This window comes from Crocodylus siamensis, chromosome 14 (genome assembly GCF_052110815.1).
Source record: "Crocodylus siamensis isolate JL-2025a chromosome 14, ASM5211081v1, whole genome shotgun sequence".
In the NCBI taxonomy this organism is placed as follows: domain Eukaryota; kingdom Metazoa; phylum Chordata; order Crocodylia; family Crocodylidae; genus Crocodylus; species Crocodylus siamensis.
In genome coordinates, this window is record NC_143408.1 from 14,911,593 (window position 1) to 14,929,064 (window position 17,472).

Below are 17,472 nucleotides of genomic sequence, written 5' to 3' on the forward strand. Positions count from 1 at the left end.
AAGTGGAGAAATATTTAGCTTCTGCTATGTGGCCAAAAACCTGTTCCCTGGTGGGAACGGAAAAATTCTCCCTTTTGATGCACCTGTTCATTTGCTTCAGATCCAGACACAGTCTCAAGAATCCAGCTTTTTTTTCTATTATGACCTTGAACCAATGAACCAAAGACATCAGTTGCTCTACTTTTTCTATTATGTCCATGTTAATGAATCTATCCAATTCCTCTTTCAGTTTCTCCCTAAGTACAAGGGGAACATTTATTGGGGCATGTATGGTGGGAGCATTTGGTTCTCTTAATTCTATTTTGTACTCAGTAAACAGTTTCCCTGTGCTTTGAAACATCATAAACCTCTTCTGAGTTTTTGCTTTCTAGTTCTTCAATGGCATCCATTTTCTTAATCAAACCTAGAGTTTTACATGTTTTCAACCCAATAATTGGCACTAGCTTTCCTGGGACTGTTACAAACTGAATTTTTACTATATTACCCATGTGTCTTGTGGTGGGCCAGTAGGGGGTGTTCCTGTGCTGAGCCATCCACGTCACCGCACCCAACCAAAAACCATGCTTCACGCATCTCCCCTTGGGTGCCTACATCCAACTGACCCCCTTCCTGGAGCCCACTCGCAAGCCTGAGGTAAACGCTGCCACCACCCTGGATCTGGTCTTTGTTAGGGCTCTGTGCTGCCCGGGGTACACAGACCCTGTGGACCTGGAGGGTGGTTAACCCACTGTGGGATTTTGGGGTGCTTCTATTAGCTTGAAGCATTCACAAGCAGCCTCCAGTACAGGAGGAAAGTGAAAAGCCATGCCCACCTTAGCTAACCAAGCCAAGGGAGCTATAGCAGCTATCTGGCCCCTCTTCCCACAGGAATCCACAGCCAGCTTACTGCAATGCAGGTAGCCTTTTATTGTTCAGGGCAAGAGGGAATGAAGTAGATATAGAGCAAAGAGACTTTAGAGAAAAACGCCTTGAGCAAAACAGAAGGGGTTTGCGGACCCTTTGAATATGGGTCTAAAATACATAGCCATACACATACTAGGTAAATGTCAGGTAAGTTACTCATTTACATATCCAAAGCCTGCCTGAGCTCGTTCTGGAGGCCTCCACTTGGTTCTGCTCCTCCTCCCCTCCCCCCAGATAGGGTGGTCCCTTTTTATAACTTGTTGTGACCTCATCACTAAGTTCCACCCAGAAGCAGGTCCACTGGATGCTTTTAAAACATGTCAGTGTCACCCGGTGAGGTGACCTGGCTGTTTGGTGGGCAGTCAGGACAAAGAAGGAGCGAGCTGCCCCCTCCCTCTGGAATTTCCACCACCCAGTCACATAGGCTCAGTGGTAAATGAAACAGAGGAGGGGCTGTCTGCCTGCAGCAGTGAGGCAGACTGCGGGATGGTTTCTCCACATGTCTAACACGCACTGCACAAACACCCTTGGTTGCAATCATGTTCCCATTATATGCTCTAAGTCTCACTTCTTATTCTCATAGTACACAGGTTTAGTTTTCATTTTTTGAATAATGTATTCTGGTATTACACTGACCTGTGCCCCTGTATCTAATTTAAAAGTTACCATTAGTTCATTGGTGTCTATAGTAGCGGCTCCCCTGATGCCGGTGGAAGTATCACCCCTCCTAGGTGGGACTGGATACTGGCTACCACTGTCCTGAGTCCCTGTAAGTGACCAGTAACCCACACAGAAGTAGGTAGGCTGCGGGTACTGGGTCAAAGGGGAGACAGAGCCAAACACTGGCAGGGCTTTCATTAAACAAATCTTTCTTTGCATCTCCCTGGTATCTGACAAAGTTCAGATTTGTAGAATTGTCACTGTGCGTGTTTCTACTTGCGGTTATCTTTACTGCTGGTTCCAAAGTGTGTTAATTAATACACCGTTTTATTCATATACCTTTAGCAGTTCTCTTAGTGATTATTAATTAAAACCAGTGATAGATATGGACGGGGCAAAGACCCACCATATCTTTCTGGGGAGAGATCCAAGAGGACGCAGCTGTTTGGGCCGGCTTTCTAATTTGGTTTAAAATAGTGATCTTTCTCCCCCAACAGGGTGAGCTGCCAGTAGGCTGAGCTGCCCCTGAGCTGCTGGGGGCCCTGGTCCTTCCCTCCATGGTGGCAGCATCCCCTGTGGCCACCCAGGCAGGCTGCTAGCAGGCCAGGTGCTGCCCCAGCTCACAGGCAGCACCTGGCCTAATCCCACTGTGTCCCAAGCTCACCTGCTGGAAGCCCGCCGTGTGCTGCTCCCTGTGCGGGCTCAGGAAAGAGTTGGATTGGGCCAGGTGCTGCCTCCAACCTGCTAGCAGCCCTGGGGGGTGCCGCTGCTGCAGAGGGAAGGACTGGGGCTCCCCAAAGCTCAGGGGCCACTTGGCTCACTGGCAGCTTGCCCCCCCAGCTGCAAGCAGGCTCTGGCTCCAACATAAATAAAAAAGGATCAAGTCACTCCTCAGCTTGCTCTGTGATAAACTCTGTGATAAACTGGTCAGGCTGAACTCCTCAGACTTCACATTAAAATAAATGTTTTCCTGGGTTGATCTGGTGACTCCTCTGAGTTTTGTCCTGTACTTCCACAACTTTGTGGGAGTGTGGGTACCAGGACTGGACATAGCTAAGGTTATGCACCAAAACAAAATTTACCTCCCTACTCCCTGATGCATCTTTTTACACCCTTCAGACTGACTCAGTGGGTGCTTTAATACACAGAAGCCTATTTTACTATGCCTTAAAGGGGTGCATAACAAACTGTGCTAGTACACTAATGCGCAGCAAAATAGGCTACTGTGTATTAAGTGTCACTAAAAAAACATGTGCTTGGGCTACTGCACATTAGGGCAGCCTAATGCATATTTATTTAGTACCACACATTGGAGGGTGCCTGTACATGTGCTGTGAGGCTGCTCCAATACATTGTCCAATACAGCATGTCAGAGCAGACTCAATTAATTAAGTCTGCTGGAGCATTGTAATTGCTATGCTCCAGCCAGCCTCTGCATGTCATGTATCAGCATCCCTGAGCTTCAAAATGGCAGCCGGGGTGCTTTAACTAATGCTTGTTGAATAAACTTTAGTTCAAGTGCCCTCACTGCCATTTTGAAGTGGGGGACACTGGGGCACTGATACACGAGATGTGGTGGTGCTTTAATTAGAGCAGTGTTAAAATGCATTTTGTTGGATTGTGGCCGTTTGACTCAGTGGCTCAAAGCACACTGTAAGAGCAACATGTCTTCCTTAGTTACCAATAAAACCACCTTTGTGTCATCTGCAAGGATCTTGTATCATCAAGATTGTTGATAAAAACATGTAATAGTTTTGCACTGAGAGCTAAGCCCTGGGGAACCCACCAGATGATGTCTTGACCCATTAACAACTACACGAGCCTCGTCAGTTCTTAAACCATCTGCTGTGTGCCTGCCTTCCTTCGTCTCTCCACTGCATGTTTTCTTAATCAAATTAACACACGATACTAGGTCAAATGCTATGGAGAAATCCAAGTGTACTGTATCAACAGTCACCTTTATCAACTAGATCTGCAGTCTTGTCAAATGATTTATTGACAAGACTTGTCTTCCACAAAGCCATCACGGGCTGGCATTGCATTTAGCCTTTATTTTATTCTAGAGTCCCAAATAACCCCTTGCTCATTTTTTCCTCGATCAGTGATGGGCTGGCTGGTTTATCCTTCCTTAGGCCACCTTCCTCAAATATTGGAACTGTGCAGGCAGTCCTCCAGCCTTTTGAACTGTCCCAAGGTTTGTTAAACATTAATGTTCATGATTCAGATGGCTCCTCAGCTAGTTTCTTTCCAATTCTTGGGTATGAATGATCTAAGATCATTGATTAGAAAATGTCTAATTTTAGCAGATGCTGCATCACTACCTGCTTTGCTCCAGGTGGTAAATGAGGAGTTACTTACCAGCGAGCCACGTTCTCTGGGATGCGTCTCTGCACACAAACACAGCGAGGACGAGCATATGGACAAGCACTCCAAAGAGGACTGTCTAGTCCAGTCACATGGCGTGGGATGGAATGGGATCCCCACTCTAACCCTACTCCTCCAGGGCGATTGTGCTGTCTTGAATCTCTACAGGCTCATGCAGATGTAAGTCTCGCAGAGTAGCAAGTGATACCCACTCCTGAGTGGTTGCTCCCCCTTACCTAATAAAGTAGCTCCTGCTTCATTCCCAATACTGAACAGATGCATCTGCTGACGTAGGTCCATCAGTGATACCTAAGGGGAGAGCAAGCTTTACTCTCATCCAGCTTCTAGTGAGAGTGCTCTGGGTACCTGAGACTACCCGACTTAGTAGATGAAAGTTGTTTAGCTCTGCAGCAGCCCCCACATCGAAGTTTCATCCTTTGGACTTTAATTTCAGATCATCCAATACACAATGTTCAAGAATGGAGGATAGAGGCTTTGGCTCCGGGTGAAGGAAACAGACAAGATGGGACTTCTCAGTGCGGTCTGCTCTGGAGCAGAGGTCAAAGCATAAGGCAGGGTGGTGGGAAACGTGGGGGCAAGGACTACATCTCAGAGCCTGTAGGGGTAGACAAATATCCAGTTTAGCTGCTTTATAAGGGAAGGAGCGAGTGTCACCTGCTATGCTGCAAGGGTTACATCTGCATGAGCCTGTAAAGATACAGGACAGCAATCGGCCTGGAGGAGTAGAGTTAGAGCGGGAATGGTTTTACTGTACTTGTACTGCTACAGCTTGTGCACATGTCACAGAGATCCTTTGAAAGCAAGTGCATCTGTTACACCAGTCTGTATCCTAAAAGGAATTAGCTCAATATTTACTAAACTTTTTGATGAAACATCGCTTCTCATCACAGCTTTCCACTGGCAACAGCGGTCTCACATGGCCCAAGCCTGGCTCAGGAACAGATTTGGAGTTGAATTAAAGCAGACCTATGAAAAGCCTGGAAAGAAGGCGGAAGATAAAGGGGGCAAGTGTTGAGCACCCAAACAGTCTGGTACCATCTCCTTGCAGTGCCCAATGGGAGTCCCAGGCAACCCCCATTTCAGTGCCAGCCTTGTCCGTGGTTCCCCTCACGCGTTGAAATTTAATCACGTGAGGAAAAAGGGCCAGGACCTCAAGGGACACTATTCTTCACGTGGAAGGCAGCCATTCTGTTGCACTTGAAGTTGCCACTATGGACTGGGCCGGGTTCTGCTGCTGGGCCTTGTGAGGCTGGCAGCTGTGGAGCCACGCTGTTTAGAAAACCTGTTCCTTAACCTCCCTGCAATCCCCAGCTCCCAATCCAGTGTTTTAGGCCAGGGCTGCATGGTAGAGCTTTGCTAGTACAGCTATGTGAAAAGATCACACCTGATTGCTGTCGTAGCTCTGCTGGCAAATGCCTTGAGTGGATGCAGCTATGACAGAAGAGGGCTTTTGTTGGCTCAGCCTCTGTTGTTTGGGAGGTGGCAGGGCCAGGGTAGTCAGAAAACCCCTCCACTATGATGCATTCCAGGCAGATCTGTGCCAGCACAGCTGTAGTGGCAGGGGCTGCACAGTGTCGAAGCAGCCCTCAATAGAAAAGCATTCTCGCTCACTCAAATGGCTGGTTAGCTTAAACTGGAAACTAGCTGAATCACATGAAGTAGCGTGTTGAGCAAGGGAGAGAAGTTTCCGAATTCTCCCATGGGACTGGTGTTGGAATCAGTCTAATACCTTCCAGAACAGCTGGATGGTGGGGGGGGGGGACGAGATGATAGCATCACTAAGAAGTTAATAATTTGCAACGGGTCCTTCTGCAGCAATGAGTACAGATATTGTACTGTTCAGACCACCAGCTGCTAGGAAGATCTGGGCAGGCAAAGCAGTCATGTGAGACCACAAATCAGAGCCCAGGGTAGGACAATTCTCTGAGAGATTAACAGGTATATTTTGGCTAGATCACAGCTAAGGAGACATGCGACAAGCCTGTGAATACCTGAATGGCATCAACCTGAATGAATGGAATGAATTCAGTGCAAAGTCTGAGGCAGGGTGTGTGGCATTAGACTACAGCAGGTCCTTCTGAAGTGGTCCAGCAGAGAATCATGTTGAAACACCATAAATCTAAAGACTTAGGAGATTAAGAGCTCTACATTAAATGATTTATCAGATTGTTTCAGAGCAGTGTTCTTCATCCATGGCATCTAGTTTATAAAAACATTCAGCTTGAAGGAGGGTGTTCTCCCCAGGCAAGTAGAGCCAATGGATATAGAAGATATGGACTCCTGCCACCAAAATCATGCAAATCCTAGCAGCAGAATATATGCACTTTTAATTAGTCTATCCAGGGAAAGGTGAGTTAGCAAAGCAAGCCCATTTGATCTTACAAATGAGCAGGTTTTTTTGTCTAACTTCAAGAAATCCTGAAACCTTGTCTCCCAGGTATTTGCTCCTGACAATCCTGTAGAAGACCCCTAAGATTTCCAGTTTAACCTTACGTTTCCCACATGCATCGTCATTACCATCCTTCTTATTGCCATACATTCCTTAGCCAAACATTCGATGTGAACATCTGGAATCTTACATGAATGGAAGCGGTTGTAGCGTGGGTATATATTTAGAGCCAGTCTTGTGACTCACTGGTTGCAATCCTTTCCCCCGTTGATGTAAACTTTCCTTCAGCTTCTCCCTGCAGACTTTTTAAGAACAGCTCCTTATTAACTTGATATGATAATGTGACCTTTCTCCATAAAGAAAAGTCAATATTTTAGAGGACTAAACTTGGGGCTGTTACAAATTTGAGGCCTCTCTATCCCATGCCTTATTTGTCAGTGCCTATTAATTAGGCATCATTTTGGTATATGCTGTTTTCATTGTAGTCTTAAATAATAAAAATGTTGCCTCATCACATAACCTGGTTTGTCATAACAAGTTTGGCTTACAGTGATAGATTAATTGTAAGCATTTAAGATTATTGGCAAGCAGCCTAGGAGGAAATTCCTTGGGCTGTTTTAATATGCTTAAACATGACCTGCAAATTAACAAATGAGCGAGCCTGTGTCTGGTTTAGCTTCTTTCAAACTGATAAAGATGGTCTGGAAGGTACATGTAAAATAAACAGATTAGTATTTCTTTTGGCTTTACGGGCCTGGAAGCCTATGGTGACTGGAGGACTAGTGAAATAATGCCACCCAAAAGCTACAAAAGTGAACAGGAGCAACTGGGAAAGGAAATGACTTTTATTTAAACTCTTTAAAACACTTTTTTTGTTAAGCTTAATGCACACTTGGGAGAAAGGGTGTCTGTTACAAAATAAGTAAGCCACCCTTTTTTTGATTAAGGCATGCCAGCTATGCTACCTCACAGTGCACATATGCTGCAAGAGACACCCCCTCCCTCCCCCAGAAGACCCGACTTGATATTCTTGCAATATCTGAAGTAAAGAAAACAAAACAGATTTTAAATGCTCTCCTCTGAGACTTCTTGATGGATCAGAAGCAGGATAGAAAGTAGAAACCCCCATCCTAAAGAACTTGTGCTATGTGGAGATGGCGTTATGGCATAAGGTTTAGTGGGGAACTCTGATGGGTGTCTCAGATCTAACAGAGGGTGACTTGAATCAAAAAAGGTTGAGCACCACTGGTTTAGAAATCCTGTTTTGTACATTCACAAAGCACCAGCACATCATGAGCAATGGTAAATAAAAACGATCCTGTTGTGTGCTCTGCTACGCCCACCGTTACAGAGGAAGGCAACCCCCCCCCCAAGTCCATACTAATATCTGACCATGAGCTAAAATTCCTTCTTGACCTCAAATACGGGCTCACATATGGTAACAGGTCTGTCCCCGAGTGGAGGGGCAAGACTCTGTAGCCAAGAACCAGTGGCTGTGATTCCAAAAGGAGCACTGGCACCCCCCACCCTGTCAAAGTCCCCTGCTTTGCCTGTAGCCAATACCCAATGCCTCTATGGGAGGCTTAAAAACACCCTGACACATGCATCAGAAAGCGGGTGTGGGACAACCAGCAAGGCCCAGAAGGACGGGAAATACCTATGGGAGAACATCGGCATAGCTGCACCTAGATCATCCCTGACCAGTGGCTGTCCAACCTCTTCTTGAACACCTCCAGTGATGCAGAGTCCACAACTTGCCCAGACTCCAATGAACATTGCACTGCTTCACTATTCTCACAGTAAAAAAGTTTTTCCAGATATCCAATATAAATTTACTTGGCTGCAGCTTCCAGCCATTGGTCCGTATCCTCCTCTCTGAAGCAAGAGAGAAAAGCTGCTTTCCCCCTTCTTTATGGCAGCTTTTCAAGTATTTGAAGACAGCTATCATCTTGAAGACAGCTTCATCCAGAGCATGCAGAGCTAGGACCACTCCTCCCCTGGCTCTGCGTAACAGGCATGCTCACCGCACTATGCATGAGGAGACTCCAACAGAGACACCAGAGGAGGAGGTACCTATTCAGGAGGTAAGTATCCCCCCCGCTAGGAGATGCCGGGTGGAGGTGGTGGGGGACTCTCTCCTGAGGGGTATGGAAGCACCCCTTAGCCTGAGAGGTCTGCTGTCTCCCTGGGCCTGCATCCAAGATGTTGCGGAGAGGATCCCCAGGCTCATCCATCCCTCCGACTATTACCCCTCCTCATCCATGTGGGCACAAAGGACATAGCCAGTGGTAACCTGGACTGGGTCGTAAGTGACTATACGGCTCTGGGGGCCAGGCTCAAGGGACTAGGGACTCAAGTAGTTTTGTCTTCTGTGCTCCCAGTTGCAGGCCATGGACCCAGGAGGGAAGGCTGTGTGGAAGAGATTAACAGACGGTGGTGTTACCGTGAGGGGCTCAGTTTCCCTCGACCACAGCATGTGCTTCAGAGAGAGAGGACTCCTAGGACGAGATGGCATTCCTATCACATGGAGAGGTAAGGCCCTGTTCTCAGCCAGGATGGCTGATCTACTGGACAGGGTTTTACACTGACTTTGCTGAGGAACAGGGAAACTCCAAGTGCAGCATGCCTGGGGACTGGCACACAGGAAAGCTCCTTTGTGGAGGACACAAACAAATGTTCCTGAAAATGCTAACCAAACCGTTCTCCCACAGCGTCTCAGGAAATTGAGAGTGTCAGCTGGGGGACCTCAGCTGCCTGTACACCAATACCAGGAGCATGGGGAACAAGCAGAAGGAGCCAGCCCTCCTGCTCTCTAGTGGGCAATACGATCTGGTAGGGATCACGGAGACCTGGTGGGACTCCTCGCATGACTGGAGCGTGGCTGTAGAGGGCTATACCCTGCACAGAACGGACCGAGCGGGGGAAAAAGGCAGAGGAGTAGCTCTCTGTGTGCGAGAGCAGTACACCTCTTTGGAGGCTGACATTGACTCCAAAGACAAGTAGCTTGTAACCCTCTGGGTCAAGCTATGGGGGGGAGGGGCAAGGGGGGAGAAACCTAACTGTGGGCATTTACTACAGGACACCGAACCAAGGGGAGGGCTGGATCTAGAGTCTTCTTGAGAACTGACAGAGGCCATGCATTCAAGGGACTTGGTAGTCATGGATGACTTCAATTACCCGGACATAGACCGGGAGGAACATTTGGCTACGTCAGATCCTTCATGCAGTTTCCTGACTGTGATCGAGGAGCTCTTCCTGACCCAGGAAGTACAAGGGCCAACCAGAGGTAATGCTCTCCTAGACTTGGCTTTGGCCAAGGAAGATGATCTTGTATGTGGCTTGAACATTGAGGGTAACCTGGGTGACAGTGACCATGAAATTATTGTCAAGCCACAAGGTCGACAAATCAATCAGCAGGATTGAAGTGCTGGACTTCAAAAATGCTGACTTTGACAGGCTCAGAGCATTAGTAGGGGAGACGATGTGGGACCAGGAAGGGAAGGCAAATGGGATACACAAAGAGTGGTTGTTGCTCAAGGATACGATCCTCAAAGCACAAAAGAAAACCATTCCTGCAAAGAGGAAAGGCAGCAGAAGGGCTGGCAAGACCTCCTGGCTTAATAGGGACATTGCAGTCTTCTTAAAAAAGAAAAAAAGAGGTGTACACCCAGTGGAAGCTAGGGTTGGTCTTCAAGGAGGACTATACAATAGTAGCCAGCACTTGTAGGGAAATGATCAGGAAAGCCAAGATGAGGATGGAGTTTAGGTTAGCTACAGGAGTCAAGGACAATAAGAAGTCTTAGGTAGGTAGGTATTTAGACAATAGAAGGAAAACAAATGGGAGTGTGGGACCCCTGTTTAACACCTTTATGCCAACTTTGCTTTGGTATTTCACTAGACCAAGGGGAAAGTCAAGTGAGATAAGGCTTATAGGGGACATGCCAGGACTGACAGCCTCCCCACTGTAGATGCTGAGCGTGTGTAACACCAACTAGAAAAGCTAGACATTTATAAGTCAGCAGGACTGGATGGACTCCATCTGAGAGTGCTGAAGGAGCTGGTTGAGGTCATTGCAGAACCCCTGGAAAATCTCTTTCAGCATTTGTGGGGCACAGGGGAAATCCCTGAGGACTGGAAGAGGGCCAACGTTGTGCCCATCTTCAAGAAAGGGAAGAGGGTGGACCCAGGCAACTATAGGCCAATCAGCCTAGCCGCTATCCCAGAGAAAATCCTGGGAAAGCTCATTAAAGAACCTATGTGCAATACGCTTGCAGAAGGTAAGATTCTGAACAACAGCCAGCACGGCTTTGTCGTGGGTAGGTCTTGCCTTACTAAACTCATCTTCCACAACCAGGTCTCTTGCCACCTGGACATGGTAGATGAGGTAGATGTTGTATACCTAGACTTCCAAAAGGCTTTTGATCTAGTATCCCACAATATCCTTGTGGGAAAACTGGAAGATTGTGGGCTTACCTGCTCAACAGTTCAGTGGGTGGGAAACTTGCTACAGGGTAGGACCCAGAGACTTCTCATGAACAGATGTGTTGTCCTGGCACGAAGTGGGTCCATGCTTGGACCGGTGCTTTTCAACATCTTTATCAGTTATTTGGATGGGGGGTGGAGGGGTGAAAGCTCACTGGCCCAGCTCGTGGATGACACTAAGTTATGGGGCAGTGTGGCCATATCAGAAGATAGGTTGCAGATACAGGCGGACCTGAACAGGCTCGAGAGTTGGGCAGACAGGAACTAGATGAAGTTTAACACTTCCAAGTGTAAGATGCTCCATTTGGGGACATGCAACCCTCAACATGCATCCAGGCTTGGTTGTGACAGCTTGACTTGCACCATGGCTGAAAAGGACCTAGGTGTGATGACTGACCATCATATGAGTATGAGCGGTCAGCGGGAGGCAGTGGTCAGCAGGGCAAATAACATGCTGGCATGCATCAACGGATGCATCTTGTGTAAAACTAAGGAAGTGATTCTCCCGCTGAACTCAGGTCCGGTGAGACTGCAGTTGGAGCACTGCATGCAGTTCTGGGTGCTGCACTTCAATAAGGATGTGAAAAAACTTGAGAGGGTCCAGAGAAGAGCCACCTGTATGATCAGAGACTTGCAAGACAAGCAATACAAAGAAAGTCTGAGGGACCTGGGCTTCCTTAGCCTGAAGAAGAAAAGGCTGAGAAAGGACTTGATAGCAGCTTACTGCTATGTCAGAGGAGTGCATCAGGAGCTCAGTGAACAACTGTTCACTAGGGCGCCTCCGGGGAAGACCAGGAGCAAAAATATCCAGCCTACCTACTGGCTGGGAAGTGACCCTCAGCAGCACAGAAGCAGAAAGGGATCTTGGAGTCATAGTGGACTCCAAGATGAACATGAGTCGTCAGTGTGATGAAATCATCAGCAAAGCGAGCACACTATCGTGCATCAGGACATGCATGACAAATAGGACCAAGGAGGTGATACTTCCCCTCTGTGCGGCACTGATCAGACTGCAGTTGGAGTATTGCATCCGAGTTTGGGCTCCGTACTTCAAGAAGGATATTGATAGACTCGAGAGGGTCCAGAGCAGAGCCACTCGTATGGTTAGGGGCTTACAGGACAAGCTCTGTGAGGAGAGACTGAGGGACCTGGACCTCTTTCAGCTTCTGCAAGAGAAGGCTGAAAGGTGATCTTGCGGCCGCCTACAAATTCATTAGGTGGATGCAGCAAGGGATTGGAGAGGCTCTGTTCAGCAGGGTGCCTCTTGTGGTAATAAAGAACAATGGTTACAAACTGACAGACAGCAGATTTAGGCTGGATATCAGGAAAAACTTCACAGTAAGGGTTGCCAGAATCTGCAGTGGGCTTCCAAGGGAGGTGGTGCTCTCCCCTACCTTGGGGGTCTTTAAGAGAAGGCTAGATAGGCATCTGGCTGGGGTCATGTGACCCCAGCACTCCTTCCTGCCTAGGCAGGGGGTCGTACTCGATGATCTGTTGAGGCCCCTTCTGACCCTAGCATCTATGAATCTAACCAATGCTGAGGAGAGAGGCGCTACCACTTGCATCTTGCACCTAATGGTTCTATTGATGCATCTCAAAACCATATTTGCCTTTTGTGCAGCTGCACCACACTGCTGACTTATATCGAGTCCGTGACCTACTGAGCCTAAGTCCTTTTCCACCGTGTTGCCATCCAGCCAGGTGTCACACATTTTATATCTATGTTTTTGATTATTCCTGCAAAAGGTGTAGCACTTTGCATTTGTCTTTACTGAACTTCATTTGGCAGAAGTGGATACTATACAGGGAGAGCATCAAACCATTTATCTAGAATGAGCTATCCCTTATTTAATAACCTCCCTGTTAGAGGAAACATCTCCAACCATCCTATTCAGTAACCATCTAACAGATCTGTCATCCATCAATTTATCCAGTCCCTTTCTGAACTTTGCTATGGTATATGCCTCCACCACCTCCCGTGGCAATGAATTCCACAAGTTAACTACATGTTGCATAAAAAAGCACTTCATATCATCAGTTGTAAACCTGTCACCTACTAATTTCAGCAGGTGCCCCTAGTATTCCACGACTTGGCGAACAACAGATCCCTGTTCACTTGGTTTATACCCTTCATGATTTTATAAACCTCTTAGCATCTCTCCCCCTCCCCCGCTTCAGCCTTCTCCTTTCCAGACTGAAGAGATTGGACAAGGGGGATCCAGTTGACAAAATATTTGGAATTTCAAAAGGCATTCAGCAAGGTCCCTCAAAATAGGCTTTTAAAAAATATATTGCCATAGGATGGGAGAGAAGGTTCTTTTATGCACTGAGAGCTGGTTAAAAGATAGGAAGCAAAGGGTAGGGCTAAATTGTCATTTTCAGGGGGGAGGGAGGTCAAAAGTGGGGTCCCATAGGAATCTGTGCTGGATCCTATTTTGTTCAACATTTTCATCACTGACCTAGAAATAGGGGGGCACAGTGAAATCTCCAAGTTTGCATATGATATTAAATTCCTCCGGTAGTCAAGTCCCAAGCTGGAGAGAAGCTTCAGAAAGATCTAAGTGAGTGGGCAAAAAAAAAGTCCACAGCTGTTGGTTAAAGAGAACTCTTTCCCGTTACAGATTCAAGATCAGACAATCCGGCAATCACCACATTAGTCACTCTACATAAAGCAGCAGCATTCTCTTTAATATTAATCAAACCACCAAAAAACCTGCAAAAACTACATCATTTAAAAATATGTACAATTTCAAAAGGAATATTACAACTTTCTTTTAGGAAAATATAGCATATTTTTTCTATGCGATACAAGACACATGCATTTAAGTCATTGCTTTCAAAAACAACACAGGTGAAATAGCAAAAGGAACATCTTCCTTGGGCAGTACTGGAGCTGAATGGCATTTACGGAGGTATCTGTATCAGGAAGACAATTAGGAAAGGTATTGAACAAGTCTTAATTTTAACCTTTTTTTCCCTGTAAGGTGAAGATTTGGCAAGTAACTACCAGAGGCTTTGAAGTGCCTTACTGTTTAAGAAGAGAATGAAAAAAGGGGAGTATGCACATATCTGACTTAAGTGAGGCCTTTCCAGGTATGGGTAAAATTCAGTCCCTATGAATTCAAAGAGCTATGCACTGGCTCGAGTCAAATATGATAAAGGCAGTTACACCAGTTTCCTCCTCTCTGCTGTGGCAATGCACCTCATTCCCAAGGTGCCAAAACTCTTGCCAGCAAGCCCAGAACTCTAGGGATAGCAGGATCTAGAGAAGCTGATGCACAAAATCTCTGGGCTAACTACTTTTCAAAGAAAAATAATATAATATACCCAAACCAAGTTCCTCTAAGAGAGATGCTAAAAGATCCAGCTTGAAAGGCAATGAGGCTGTTATGGGAGCAAGGCCATTCAGTATCTCTTGGGTAGGTGACCTTAGTTAAAGTTTAATGGCGGGAGCTGAGTGATTACAGGATCTAGGGATTGCAGCACTCATTGTGGGATTTCTAGAGAGATTCATAATTACGCACTTATAATTGGGAGAATGTGTCCCCTAAAAATAAAGGAAAACATATATTTTTATAAATAAAATACAATAACAAGAAAAACACTTAAAACAGTGTCACTCAGTATAAATAAAGCAGTCCACGATGAGATTCTGCTAACTAGGCAGATTACAACAGTCTCTTCCTTGAGTAGAAACTCCCCTCCCCACCCATACCCCCAAAGTTGACTCTTTCAAAGCAGTTTATGACTTAAGGGCTCTTACTAACTTACCTATGGATTCCCGATTCAAACTGGCTCCCAGCTACTGAACTCTAATACCAAAGTTTCCTAAATCAATGTCATACAGAGGCACATTTTCAAAACAAACATGGTTGGACATTGCACTCAACAATCACACTAGATCACAGGAACCTGCCTCCCTCTGATACTTGTGGGCCTAACAAACATGAAGACCAAATCCATCACACATGCATGGACATCAGGAGTACAGAACTCCCATTACAGCATCTAGTAGGGCACCCTCCATCACTCTATAGTCATTGAATGAAAAACTGCATCAACTACTTTACTACTGAAATAAAACTCTTGCATAGTAACCCAAATCAAACACAGTAAATTCTCATTAATGTATTTAAAAATATAATATACATATATTATATATAATATTTTCACACACTGTATATACACACACTGTATTTGACATTTGTTGCAATAGTTTGAGAAGTAGGCAGCCTGTTTCTGACACAAATTTTACTATGATATACTGCACCTGTAAGAACCTTCTTCTCACTTATTCCATAAGGAGTTTGCAATTTTAAATAAGGCAGTTTTGCTTCCACACCACCCTCAAAAGGGGCGGTTCTGGCTTTAACTAGGAAAATACTTGTTCCATTACAAGGAGCCTGCACATGTATTGCTTCAGGGCAGCTGTAATTGTAATTTATGTGCCTCATTTCTTGGGTTCTTTGCTCTGATTTCTAGACAGGATGCTTTACAAGCACAAGGTTATTTTATTTATTCTGATTAAATTTAAAAAAATGCAGTTAACACTGCAACACATACATCATGCTCCATCTGTTATTTCTGGAATATGGGCAAGCTTCTTAAAGCTACATACACAGCCATGCCATCAGTTGTGGCATTTCTGACACCACCTGCGACTGGGTGCAATTTGCTAAGACAAAAAACATTCCAGCTTTACTTAGACAGCCAGAAAGGGGATCACTGCACAAGTGATACTTTTTCTCTTTTTCTCACTCAAGGAGTTAAATAAAATACATTTAGGCCCCCTAATCCCTAGGAAACCCCCTAGAAAGCACTGAAATTATTTGTAAGTGAACAAAAAACAGGGATAAAGCATCAGAATATATCTTCTCACTTTAGTTCTGTAATTGTTAGTTGGGCACTGTTAAGAGTTTAGGAAGAAAGCATCATCCCAGTCTCACCTCTTCTTAACAGTCAGTCTTTTAGGAGACATGGGATTGCCAGCACTATTAGCTAGTGCGTAGATTAATGAAGTACAGACCAACAAAGATTCCAGTTTAGGGCCGCTAGAAATTAAACCAATGGAATTAACAGCAATTATTTACTAATGAGCTGTAAAGACTAAAGCAGCTGAACCTCATGGAGTAAAGTTTGCTTTGTCCTGCCTGTGTTTACTCTCAGCATGTAAAGCTGCTCTTAAGGAAGGTCTGCGTATAGATAAGCAGGTTTAAGATCTGAATTTAGAAAATTCAGTCTAATTTATGTGCAGAGAAATTTACACGCACAGAATGCAAAACAACCAGCTAGTCAGAGATGGTGGCTGTGAATAATTATTAGCAGTTTAGTCCCCGTCTTTTAAAAAACAATATTTTCAGAGAAGTACTTACAGTAGAGATTGGATGACTAATTCTCAGACTATGGACTATTTATCTTGATTACTCCTTATTTATGGGAAAGGGGTGGATCCAACAAATCACTCAGAATTTCTTTTTTGACAAGGTAATTGAAATCCTTTTAAAAACAGGAAAAATAGCAACTTTCAATGTGGAAGTCCAGAAAAATGACTATTGCTAGGAAGCATGAGAATGTTGACCAGTAGACTTTTTTCTGAATACTGGCAAATAACTAAAATCCCAAAGAACCGCCAACTGACTTCTGAGCTCAGATTCCCCATTGGGTTAATTACTATCTGAACAGCTGAACTGGCTGAAAAATGGAGCACCTGAAGTTCATTATTTTGCAGAGGTTTGTTTACCAAATTCAAGCTGCCTCTAGATAATCTGAAACAAGCTAGAACATATATTCAGGGAAAAACAGCTATAAAAATACTGCAACAAATGCCAGTGATGCAGCAATTCTCTACGGGGTGGCTATAATCTGCCATGAACCTCAGAACCACTCAGCTCTGACTCGCTCAAAGAAATCTGCATACTAAACACTCAGGTTCCTCTGCAGAAGTGCTTCTTGCGCTGGTAATATCCATGGAAAACACACTACTTATTTTCAATCATTGTTTTATATTATTCAAAATTTTACATGTAACCAGGCTAGTCCACAGAACGTGAAAAAGCCAGAGAAATTTCTCAGGGCATAAATAATATGAAAGACAGGAAAAATTTTACACAAGATACATTCATATGACACTACTACAAAAAATAAATAGCAACTCTCTGTTATAATTAACATCCCTCCATCAGTCCCTTTCAGTGATTCTGCTGTGCAGTTACTGGCTTCAAGTGGGGAAAATGGTCACATCCTCAGGCTTCCTGTATTTGGAGCTGTCGAAAGTCCCCAGAGCTGTTTAAAGTGACACCAGATGAATTCCAACTTGATTTTTCATTACAGTCCTTTGAAACAGGCTGCAGAATAAGGGGACTCCAGCTCAAAATGTGATTTGATGTTTCTGAATGTGCACAGTTGTTACCTGCAAATCAAGAGCAGTTCGTATTACTGCCTTGCATTGTCAGCACACAGCACCCCCAAACACTAGTGTTCAGATGAACGCACTGGATAAAACTTTCAGCTCCCCAGTACCTACAAAGGGTAGCTTGAACTCTGCAGGGTGCAATGCCTAGGAAAAGCATTACAAATTCTCTGGGGTAACAGACAGTATAGATCAGAATATCCAGGTCTCTCCTATTTTACTGATCACTATGTGTGCAGTGACT

At 45.2% G+C, this 17,472-nt stretch overlaps 1 protein-coding gene across 6 annotated transcripts in view; it reads right to left on the reverse strand.

Moving 5' to 3' along the window:
* Window positions 1–13,482: 13,482 nt before the first annotated feature.
* CDON (cell adhesion associated, oncogene regulated) overlaps window positions 13,483–17,472 on the reverse strand; it is a 189,409-nt gene continuing 185,419 nt past the window's right edge. For all 6 annotated transcript variants that reach the window (XM_090027842.1, XM_090027846.1, XM_090027840.1 and 3 more), the window contains one exon: window positions 13,483–17,228. In XM_090027842.1, coding sequence (XP_089883968.1) covers window positions 17,062–17,228 — 167 coding nt within the window. In that variant the 3' untranslated portion in view covers window positions 13,483–17,061. The remainder of the gene's footprint in view (window positions 17,229–17,472) is intronic.